At 41.0% G+C, this 12,049-nt stretch overlaps 1 protein-coding gene across 1 annotated transcript; it reads right to left on the reverse strand.

Annotated features, from left to right (window-relative positions):
* Positions 1 to 1,425: 1,425 nt before the first annotated feature.
* On the reverse strand, positions 1,426 to 7,908 carry PPP1R3C (protein phosphatase 1 regulatory subunit 3C). Its single transcript, XM_084632942.1, has 2 exons — positions 7,749 to 7,908; positions 1,426 to 5,656 (listed from the first exon to the last, which is right to left on the reverse strand). Exons 1-2 carry the CDS (start codon positions 7,760 to 7,762, stop codon positions 4,708 to 4,710), a joined length of 963 nt encoding a protein of 320 aa, XP_084489068.1. The 5' UTR covers positions 7,763 to 7,908; the 3' UTR covers positions 1,426 to 4,707.
* Between the last annotated feature and the right edge of the window lie 4,141 nt (positions 7,909 to 12,049).

The following is a 12,049-nucleotide window of genomic DNA, read 5'->3' on the forward strand; positions in this document are numbered from 1 at the left end:
TCATAACCCCAGTTTCTTACTCACCCCTGGAGGGAAATTAGTACCAGATTGTTTTGAGGGAGTGAGAGAGTTCTCCTATACAGCGTAACCCATTCTATGGTACTTTGTTTTCCTCTGCTACTCGTCAGGCCCCAGCTAGAGGCGGGGGAGCCTGCTAAAGTATCGTGTCTTTAAGTCAGGCTATAGAGGCTTATCCTTCCAGCTGCAGATGGACTTGGTTCAATTCCCACTACTGGCCCCTGCCAAGAAATGCTAGTGGAGCAATCTTCGTATTCTGCTGTGTTAGGAGTTGCTTTTGCTGTGCTCAGAGCTGACAGGACCTTTCCAGGAAGATGGCTTTTTTTTTTTCTTTTGGGGGGGGAGGGGGAGAGGAGGAAGGGTTTCTGCAGAATTGAATCTTTTCCATGAACCTTTTTGATTCAATTTGACATTAATCTAGGCCCACCTGAGCTGCTGTATGGGAGAGACAGTTCAGATGCGTCATGTCCCTATTCTCCCCTACAGATCAGACTCCCTGGCTGGTCCTGGATCATGGTGTTCCCCCTTTGCCTGAACTGCAGCAGAGTCACTAATATAGTGTGTCATGGGAAATGCAGTCTATCATAGAAGCCTGGCTCATAAAAGAGAATGGAGGCATAAGGCACCTGAATTACCACTCTAAGGCCCAGTCTACTCTACAGGATTAGGTCAAATTTAGCGGCAGATACACAGCACTAGCCAGGTACACAGGAAAAGCCCCGGGGAACTTTTGAATTCATTTCCTGTTTTGTCAGGGTGGCAAACTCAGCAGCACAGGTGACCATGCAGTCCCCCCCAGAACTGTAGAGTGTAGAATGTTTCTATGCTCCCCCTATCATCTCCATCCCTGAGGTTCTCTCATATTAGAAGGCAAAAAAACAAACAAAACAAACAAAAAAACCCGCACTCATGATGACATGTTTTCTGAGCTCATGCAGTCCTTCTGCACTGATCATGCATTAAGCTGTGCCCTGAGGCATTCAGTGGCAGAAGCCAGGAAAGAATTAAGTGAGTGTAAAGAGCGGAAGCAGGATGCGATGCTGAGGCTAATGGGGGAGCAAACAGACATGATGAAGCGTCTGCTGCAGCTGCAGGAAAGCCAACAAGAGCACAGACCCACTGTATAACTGTGTATCCTCCTCCCCATGTTCATTAACCTCCTCACCCAGACACCCAAGAACGCAGAGGGGGAGGCTCTGGGCACCCAGCCACTCCAGTCCAGAGGATGGCCCAAGCAACAGAAAGCTGTCATTCAAACAGTTTGATTTTTAGCATGGCTGCAATAAGCAATGTGGCCTTGTCCTTCCCTCCTCCTGCACCCCACCTGGGCTACCGTTATCTCACCTTTTTTTTTTTTAAATTAATAAAGAAAGAATGCATGGTTTCAAAACAATAGTTACTTTATTTTGAAGGGGGGAGGGTGGTTGACTCACAGGGAATTAAAAATCAACAAAGGGAGTGGGTTTGCATCAAGGAGAAACACACACAACTGTCACACAGTAGCCTGGCCAGTCATGAAACTGGTTTTCAAAGCCTCTCTGATGCGCAGCGTGCCTTGCTGTGCTCTTCTAATCGCCCTGGTGTCTGGCTACTCAAAATTGATGCCAGGCAAATTGCCCCAACCTCCCACCCTGCCATAAAAGTCTCCCCCTTACTCTCACAGATATTATGGAGCACACAGCAAGCAGCAATAACAATGGGAATGTTGGTTGCGCTGAGGTCTGACCTAGTCAGCAAACAGCGCCAGCGAGCTTTTAAACTTCCAAAGGCACATTCTACCACAATTCTGCACTTGCTCAACCTATAGTTGAACCACTCCTTACTACTGTCCAGGCTTCATGAGCCATGGGAGCAAGGGGTAGGCTGGAGTAGGTGTGACCGTGTGGTGCTGCCGGCTGGGAGAGCAGCCTGAGGCAGAAGCCTTCTGCACGCATGATATTCCAGGCAGGACTAAATCTCCATGAGATGAAACTTAAAGAAGAGAATGACCTGGAGTCTCTGGCTCCCATTCGGTGCTCACCGAGGTCTGCCAGGAGTACCCAGGAGACATACGATGGCTATCCGTCCTACTTCACCCTCTGCTGCAAAGGCAAGGAGCTGCTGCTGCGTAGCAATGCAGTACCGTATCTGCCAGCAGCACCCAGGAGATGTATGGTGAGCTGTGCGGGCTCCATGCTTGCTGTGGTATGGCGTCTGCACGGGTAACCCAAGAAAAAAAAAAAGGCATGAAACGATTGTCTGCCATTGCTTTCACAGAGGGAGGGGGGCCTGACAACATGTACCTAAAACCACCTGCGACAATGTTTTTGCCCCATCAGGCATTGAGAGCTTAACCCAGAATTCCAATGGGCAGCAGAGACTGTGGGAACTGTGGGATACCTACCCACAGTGCACCGCTCTGTAAGTCGATCCTAGCCACAGTAGTGAGGACGCACTCTGCTGACTTAATGCGCTTAATGTGGACGTACGCAATCAACTGTATAAAATCGGTTTCTAAAAATTGACTTCTATAAAATCGACCTAATTTTGTCTCTAAGGGTATGTCTACACTACATGACAGCAGCTCAGGCAGACAGTTTGACAAACTTATGTTCCGATTTGGTTCAAAAATATCCCAGTCACACGTTTCAATTTGGTAATGTCTAATGTTGTTTTGACACTTTGACCCAAAGAATATTACTGAAATATTTTAGGCCTTTCATTCACAATTAACTTTTTCGTTTAAATTCAGGTTGAAAATTGAAGTTTTCCATGGGATAAATGTTAATTTTTGACCAACTCTAGCAGTGCTCCCTTGCAGACCATAATGCTGATCCAGGTCTTCCTACCATTCACTCTCAATTGCCCTCTTAATCACATAAAGCAGGACAATGGGTCGTGAAAGAGGGTTTTGTTTTTGAAATCCCTCAGGAAAACAGTTTGATATATCAAAATATGTTTTATTCTTAAAATGGACCAGTTTACACAGTACAGTGATAGTTACAGTAGAAAAATATTTGGGTGGGAATGGAAGAGGCTAATTTCACCTTAAACGTTTACCTTTTTATTACAAAAATGCTCAGTATCTGAGTGAGTAATATGATTTGCATTTTCATGTCAACATCAGCTCAGTATACCAGACAAGTGAACACAGGTGTGTGTATTGTATATATTTAGAGTTGCTACATCCCATACATTCTTAGTATCTCCCACTTCATTCTCACAGGAAAAAGATTATCTTTACACTTTGATAGCTCAGGATGTGAAGCACAAAGTGCAAAAATACACTGGGTTTGCTGAAATACGTAAAATAAAAAAAAAAATACCAAACATTTTGACTTCACAGAAAATGACTGAGGTCTGAGACGAAGCATAGAAAACTGCTCCTATTTATGTGCAAGATATTTAACTATGACAAGTATTCTTTCTAGAGAAAACCAGTGGCAACCCTGCTCTTTTTAACAGATTAGCTTTCAAAAAGTGCAGTTATCTCAGCACCTTCAATATGAAGGACCTCAGTTGCCTAAGTTTACTTTACTGCTTTGGAAAACTATTTTTGAGGGGAAGTGTTACTGACTGCAATAGGGAACAAGATACCATAAGAGCCACGACAAACATTCATAAGAAAGATCAGATCAGCAGATGAGCCAACACATTTAACTCCTCACCTATAAATTAGGGCATTTTATAAGTTACATGATCTGTCTTCTAAATAATTTTTTCCAAGATAGGATTTTTGGCATCTTAGGGATTTTTAAAAGGCACATGGCTTCTTAAATGTACATAGAGCCAAATTCTGCCTGTGAAGTCAGTGGGGTTGCATGGGTATAAGTGAAGGCAGAACTTTGAGCTTATGGTACAAGATAGGCACCTCCCACAAGATTAAATATACATAAGCATATTTACAGAGTTCACCCCTCCCATCTATCATTACTCTGTCACTTATTTTCACATATGAAGTAGTTAGAACAAAAAGGCTGCAGTTTAAGCTAATTGCACTTTCTTTATTGATTAATTCATTGTTACCCCTTAAAAATTTCCCATGTGATTTTTGGAAGACCAGCTTCCAAAAGTTTTTGCGCTTTCCTAAAATATACAGGGCATCTTACCTCTTCCCCTTCTCTCACTTTTCTGTTATCCACCCAAAAAGATACTCCTTATTCATACCACAGAATCATAACCTTGCATTTTGTTTCCATGAGGATGTAGAGGGTTAAGACAAACCTCTGTCTCAGCAGCAATATCCCATCTCTACTACATACTGTGCCATGCACAAAATGAATTGTGGCTCTGTTCACTTAACGTCCCCCCACACAATTATCACAGCTTCCCAAAACTCCACCACACAATTGTACTTCCTCACAAGTGTCTCTTAACCCATGATTAAGGCTAGTGAATAGCAAAGAAAGTCATGTATACTTAACACAGACATGCTATTTCTACAGTAGGTAACCGACTGAGGGACTTGTTTTTCCATTTTGAAATGGACCCCTTTTTCTCCAAGGGTAAGATGTGGCTGAGAAGTTTAGAAGTTCTCAGATGGTCAATTGCTTTAACTCAACAAGTCCCAAAGTGCTAGTAAATTTGGATTTGTAAGAAGAGTCAGCAAAACTTTCTAGCAGGTTTTGGTGTACTGTACATGAAGCAGAGGCTGAAGACTAACACTGTTTAGTTATTGAAAGCAGGAATGCTCATGGGCTAGTAGTTCATTCACCAATATGGGGCTGAGTTTTCAATCCTACCCCAGCTTTGCCACTCAGGAAAGAAGCCATTTGACAGCCTCGGACTGCCAAGCTGCTCATACTCTGTTTCATGTATCTTCCTTGGAATCTTATGAACTGTGCAGTCTCTTTGAGTAGATGCTGGTGCTTGGACGCCATCAGGTTTCCATTCTGCATGGACAATCTTGTAGTTCTGACCCTCATTATTGTCCCAGAAGATGTGCTCACCACTTTGGTAAGAAATGCAGAACTCAATCTTCTTTTGAGTGGGAATGGCTGGAGGCAGCTCAATGGCAAATGAGAAAGTGTCACTGTCAGAGTCGCCATACACATTGTTCATATATATACAGTCAACATCAGTGTAGGTTTTCCACGTATCAAACGTAATTCGAACCTGAACCTTCTTCTCATAGCTCATGTTTTTCACTTTCACAGTCCCTGCCACAGCCCTTTCTTGGAGGGTGCAATTCTCAAGACAGATAAAGTTCTTCTGCAAGCGATTCCGGAAATCTAAGTAATCAGCTGAAGGCTGAGAGAAACCCAAAATCAAATTTTTCTCTTCATGTAGTTTTAAACCAGCAGTTATATCTTGAAGGTCTAACAAGTCAAACTGAAGATCCCACACTGGATGCTCCTGGATTTCAGAGAAAACATGGATTGCAGTCAGAGATAGCCCCTTTGAATCCGCAAACACAACTCGCTTCTTGGCTCGGCTTGGGGAGTGGTTCCATTCATTATTTCGACACTCAGAATCACGTTTCACGTTGAGACATGGTCTGAGAGGCTTGAATCTGTTAACAAAGTTTCTTCTTTGATAGTCATCAAGAGGGCTGAGAATTCTCTTCAGAGGTGGCGAATGGGCTAAGCAAATTCTCATGGCCACATCAACAGGCATCATGGAGCTGGGCAAAGGCCTTGGGTCCAAGATCTGTATCATTCTGAAATGTGATCAGGAAGATGGTAAGTTATAAGGTGTTTGCTCCATCAAATACACACTGGAAGAGAGTCTTCTGAAAAGCTGTGCACACTTGATTTCATTCATCATCTTAATTATTCATGGCTTGCTCTTTGCATACTCTTAAATAATGCAACCTAAATTACGATTATGACTTTCAATTACGGAAGCTGAGGAATAGCATGAAAAGTTATTCAACCATATTCGTAAATTCTGAATTGTTTTGATTCAGCCACATTCTCACCCAGCTGTTTGCTTTTCCATGAACACCTGTGCAAACAGGTTTTTATTCACACAAATCTTAGGGAAAGGTCTCATCTTCTTGCAAATGTACATGTGGCAATATGGATGAAGATTTTCATAAGGCAGCACAGGTATTAGCTATTCCTAGTGGAAGCGCTCATCTCATTTCAGAGACAAAGTGGGCGATGTAATCTCTTCTATTGGACCAACTTCTGTTGCTGAGAATGAAGCTTTTGAACCCCACTGAGCCCTTCTTCAGGTTTGAAAAGGGAACTCCCAGAGTCACAGCATAATGCAAAGTGGAACAGATTTTCCAGACCTGAAGAAGGGCTCTGCATGGTTTGAAAGCTTCTCTCTCTCACCAACAGAAATTGGTTCAATAAAAGATATTACCTCACCCATCTTTGTCTCTAATATCCTGGGACTTGACACAGCTACAACTACAGTGCACGCATCTCATTTCAGTCATACAGGCTCCAAGCCAAGACCCATAGATTCCTGCAAGTTCTCTCAATCAGGGAGCAGAGATAACACTGCATGAACTCATCATCACATAGTGCCAAATAAGTAAAAATGGATACGTTCACAGTGTTTGTTGAACACTTATAAAATGAATAATTTGTAACGTCAGTTAGTGGATAATTCAGACAAGAATGGTCAAACTACTAGATAAAAATTGTTCTCCAAGAGTAATTCACCCAGCTGCAGGTGTTAGAGGCATACCAATATCATGATTTTGGCTGCTTAATTTATGCAACAAGAACATGCTTCACCCCATCTGATTTCATTGTAGTAATCTAGTACAGTAGCCCTTAATAAAGGTATACTTTCCTAAAAGCATCTCTAAATCCATGTGTAAGTCTACTACAGGTCTGCATAAAAGCTACATGGCGTCTATTCATTTTTTTTTTAAATAAATCACCTTTCTACTGATGAAAGATTATTCACAATTACAGTATAAAAAGACATGGCTAGTTCAAACAAACTGTGTGTATATTATATATTTGTGGATTAGGGTTTCAAATGTAATACATCTGTGAAGACTGGCGTAGTTTGAATGAAGATAAAATTCTGTTGAGTCACAGGAAACAAATATTTGCTTTATCACTTTAAGAAAGGTTTCTACTTCTAAGTGCTCTCACTGGTATTGCAGAGCAGTACCAAAATATAGTGGGGGAAAAACCTTTTATGCAGACTCTGAGTCTCTTAATTCTGCCTGTTAAGGCAAGTGCAGGGGCAAGGGGGGGAATAAAAAGAGCCCTATTAGTCACTGAAGCCAAAGCAACATAAATTCAGCTTTTTCAACAGAACCAAAATAACACACACTGAAGTTTCAAAAACAACTTTCACTTATGGCTATTTTGAGAGAAACTCCTTGTGCTAGTTGTGCTTCTTTGAACTTTAGAGCACACTTACAGGGCATTAACAAACAGGCATGAGAACTAGGAAACTGACAAAAATCAGAAAGTCAGAAGTTAAGACCATTCTGGAGACATTAAATGTTAGCATTACAGATGCATGTTGACATTTTAAGTAATACAAAACAAGGGTAATGATATAAATCTTAATGTCTCAGATCCCTCCCAAAAAGCAAAATTCTGAGAAAATGGCTGATTTCACACACAGATGCATGCACTAGTTTAGGTAGTTCATAGACTCAAAAGTCAATTTAAGTACTATGTTAATCTGCACTAGTACACTAGCAAACACCCATATAATCCTTCTGCACTTGTAAGAGGGGCTTGTTATGCTCCACAGAAACTCCTAAAAATGCATTTTTTAGTATGAGGAGGAGTCCCTATCAGCAACGTTAACTCTTACAGAAGGCTTACCTGGTACAATGCATTAAATAGAGCAAACTAAGCCAGAAGAGAACAGCATGGAGAAGAAGCGGTGAAGGTTAATGAGATGCTTCTGGCTTGATTAAACCTTTGCACAATCTCCTCCCTTTCTTTCCTCCCCTCTGCACTAGCTGCTCTTTGCAGACTACCAGAGAACATAGTCTGCTGCCTGCTCCGACACCCAACCCTTTTCACGTAAAAGCCTCTGAGCAGCCAATCCCTTAGCAGCTAGCTCCTGCCAAGCCATCAGGGCAGTTACATGCTCATGTTACTGCATTTGTAAACTCGATAGACGTGTTGGCTGGAGACTGCCTTCTAGCGAAGGAAAAGTAAAGCATGAAACTATGATTTCAGAATCAGCTGGTTTTAGTGATAGAAACTAATATATTTTTAAGGTATCAGTCATGATAAGGAGATGTCTCTGCGTCCCTGATCTGTCACCTTAAGATCAGCACTGCAGAGAGAAAGTAACTTTCCATTCTAATAATTTTAATGAGAAAAATTTATTTTAAACTTAGTTTCATCTCCTTGGCAGGAAAAAATTGACTAAAGTCAACCCCTTGGATATTCAGTTATATAAAAGATATTAGATATTCAGATTCAAGATATTCAGTTATATAAAACAGTATAGTCCAGAGTATAGTAGCATAATTTATAAGTATTGTTGACTTTACAAGATTTCAACAAGTATTCTAACTTTGCCCAGGGGGGAAATGGAGGATCCGGGGTAGTTGTATGCATCTAAGCAAAGTCCTAGTCCTGCAATGGCATCTGAATAGGCAGACATGCACAGAGCCCCATTGAAATCAGTGGAGGGGTCTGCCCACATGAATGTCTTGCAGGATTGGACACAAATTTATTCACAAGAAGCTGTCTCATTGACCTCAGACATGAGTGCAGGACTGGGGCCATAATCTTTGTATCCCTGGAGGGAGAAGGTGTGTCAGAAAATCTAGGGCACTGTATTTATTTATTTTCTCCCAACAGCTGTTTTCTCCCAACATGTAAAAACCAGGTTCTCAATTAGGTTTACTTTTCTTTGGTTTCTAAAATATATCTAATTTACAGAGAAGAGAAAACAGCTGCTCTCCAAGCAACAAACCAGGCAAATATCAAGTCCATTCATTCCATGCTAATAGAAAATGCAAACTATGAGGCATATATTTTCATGTATATATCTATATCTATCTCTATATAATTTAACTTTGGGGTTTGCAAATACTGTCTAGTACTGTAGGATTGGGTGGGGGGCCTAATTATAAAATATGGAGACAAACTGACAAATTTTGCACATAAGAAGCACTTAATGATATTTTTGGTTACAAATATCCCTTGTCTCTTGTTTTGGCACAGTGCTGAGAGATTCCCATTTTGATGTTAGTTCACTGAGGCTGCATTAAAGTATAAACCTGAATCATTACTGAAGTGGCCACATAATTATAGGACTAAAATATACCTCTCTCCTTTTTCCCTTCGTGCCCCCTGCTGAGTGCAGAACTTCATCAACTCTCTGTTTCCTGAACTGTAATAGTTGATATAACTTATTGGTAAAGGTCTTTGCCCCTCCTCCCACTGCGCTTTCAGTTCACACTTAAATCTTTTTATTTAGCTGTGAGAAGAAAGTTTCAACTGATTGGTTCAGTGCAGAAGCTGAGCAGAGCACTCCTTGATTAGTGACAGTCACACCTGAAGTTTCTCTGCTCAAGGAGAGCCTTATTGTGAATACCTGGGGACTAACAAACTTGGAGAAGCCTGTTTGCCAATATTCTAAGTCTAAACTCTGGTTTAGCATCTCATTGTAATTCGGGGAGCAAAGAAAGGGATAGCAGCAGGGTTACAGCCTCAGTGGAATGGATTTTCAAACTGAAAGGCTTTCAGGTAAGGGGGTTAAAATGGATTTTTCAAATGGCCTGTGTTTCCAAGCAGCAGGGAAGGGAAGCATGCTGCGTTTGTAATATGGGTTTTCAAAATGAAATAGATATTGTTTAATCATGACTATTTTTTCAGTCACTGTTGGCATGATCTTACATACTTAGAACAAAAATAATACGCAACCTAAACTATAAAAAGTCAACTTTTGCACTAGCTGTCACCCATGATTTGTTGCAGGAGACAAATCTATATGTAGCTGAACATATATATCCCCATACACAATGTAAGACTCTCTACACCTCTTTGCCAGTTAGAAAAAGTACTTCTGCACTTTAAACAATTCTGTAATTTAATTAGTTTTTATTTTCACACACAGTTCTATGTTCTGTCTGTGTGCTATAGGACCTATAAAGCTGCTTGAGTTACATTTATTACATAGGGGTCAGAAGTGTCCTTTCTTTATGCTAGAAAAAGGTGGAAAAGGGGGCAAAAAAATTCTCCATTATGTACACATTGCGGGGAAGGGAGTCACTCCACTAATACATGCTCTTCTTGCTGGCACCAACGATTTAGGCCAAGGTCAGCAGGATTATATAAGAGCAGCCAGACTGAGTCAGACTAAAGGTCTATCTAGCCCAGTATCCTGCCCTCCAACAGTGGCCAATGCCAGGTGCACCAGAGGGAATGAACAGAACAGGTAATCATCAAGTGCCATGCAAGAGTCTACATCTAGTGTGCAATAGTTACAAAGCTGTTAACAGGCTGCAGCATGCTGCCATCTGCAGAGTACAGATTTCCCAAAGGCAATTCATATGGGAGTTACTACTTCTTGTGGGCTAGGTTGTGGTTTTCACAGGTCAGTGTAGGTGTTCCAGCTGTCCATTGATTTCACTAGCCATGTTCATGCTGGCTCAGTCTCTCCACAAGATGACTCTCACTGCACCAGAGGATGTGACTTGAAGTCTGTGAACTGTAAATGGTGGTAGTTTAGGGTTCCCAATTTTGGTTAGATGTATTCCTGGAGGTTTCATCACATGATATAATATTTAATTAAAGATTAATCTTTAATTCCTGGGGACTCCAGGACAATCCTGGAGGGTTGGCAACCCTAGGGGGTACTTGGGGGCGTATGTTTTACCCTTGCATAGATTTATCCACAGATAGGTAGCATGTGGCCCTACTTCTTACATAAAACCAAGTGGGCCTAAGATGATGAATCAGTAGATTTTACAAGCCTTTTGGTCCAACCACATTAGTTGATTGTTTTTTGTTTGTGATCTAGCAGAATGAAAGGCATTAACGGAGTGTATATAAGAGCTTGTAAAATAGTAATGCATAAGAGTGTGACAGTATGTGAAGGGGAGGTGTAAAAATGGATTCTCTGTTTTGGACACAAGCCATCTAAAAGTAGAGAGAAGCTAAATTAAAGGGGAGAGGAGGGAAGCCTTGCTTTTTTTTGGAATTATTTTGATCTACTTGACTTTCTGTTGAGATGTTGCACGCAACGATCAATACTGTGTTTTTGTACATTTCAGAATTCATGTGCCAATAAGATTTGGATTTCTGAGCTAAGGTCCTTCGTGAATGACATGCTTGTTCATGCCAGTACTTGAAGGTATCTGTCACACAGGCAAGGATATTGTGAAGCACTAATCTATGATACAAATTAGGCTTTTCGGAATGGAGTCTGTTTTTCACTAGAGCCATAGGTATTCAAGGAGACCTTCTCCCAAGTATATTACTTTCCAACCTCCTTCCCTTTTTTGCTCTCTTTCTCTCTCACTTACTTTTCCATGTGACTGAAGCAGCTGCCCAGCTCCTACTCAAGTACAGATGATGGTTCTCCAAGTTGCCATTGAAAGTACTCGAGAACAATGCAGAATTCACATGAAGTTGAGAACTTTTGGGTGCAAAATATTTCTCATTCTTTTGAGTAACAGCCTGAAGATCCTTCAGCCCTAACCTCTTTCATGATAGCATTAACCAAGCCACAGGATTCTCTGAATGTGATTAAACAGAATCAGGAATTATGTTGGCACTTAACAACTGTCATGCATTTACACATGAAATAAATTCGTATCTCAGATCAGTATCCCATGGATAAATGTCTGTTGCTGCCCACTGGCAGTCTCAGTAAAGTGAATCTGTATGGAATTTGAGTTATTCTTTCACCCCTACAAGAAGGCTCTTCAGGTTGCAGTATGGCAAACTAATAGGGTGTGTAAAGTAGCCAGGCAGATTGCACTGCCAGTGTTCATGTTCTGTTTTATAAATAGAGAACTCTAGTTTCCTGTGGTTTCCATTTGGCATCTTTCACTTTAAAGAGACATCATCAACTTAAAAAATTCTGTTTGAATTTTTTTACCTAATACCACTGTAGCTGAAAGACTAGCGAGAAAATATTTTTTTAAAAAAATTTT

This window comes from Lepidochelys olivacea, assembly GCF_965140295.1.
Source record: "Lepidochelys olivacea isolate rLepOli2 genome assembly, chromosome: 7".
In the NCBI taxonomy this organism is placed as follows: Eukaryota; Metazoa; Chordata; order Testudines; family Cheloniidae; genus Lepidochelys; species Lepidochelys olivacea.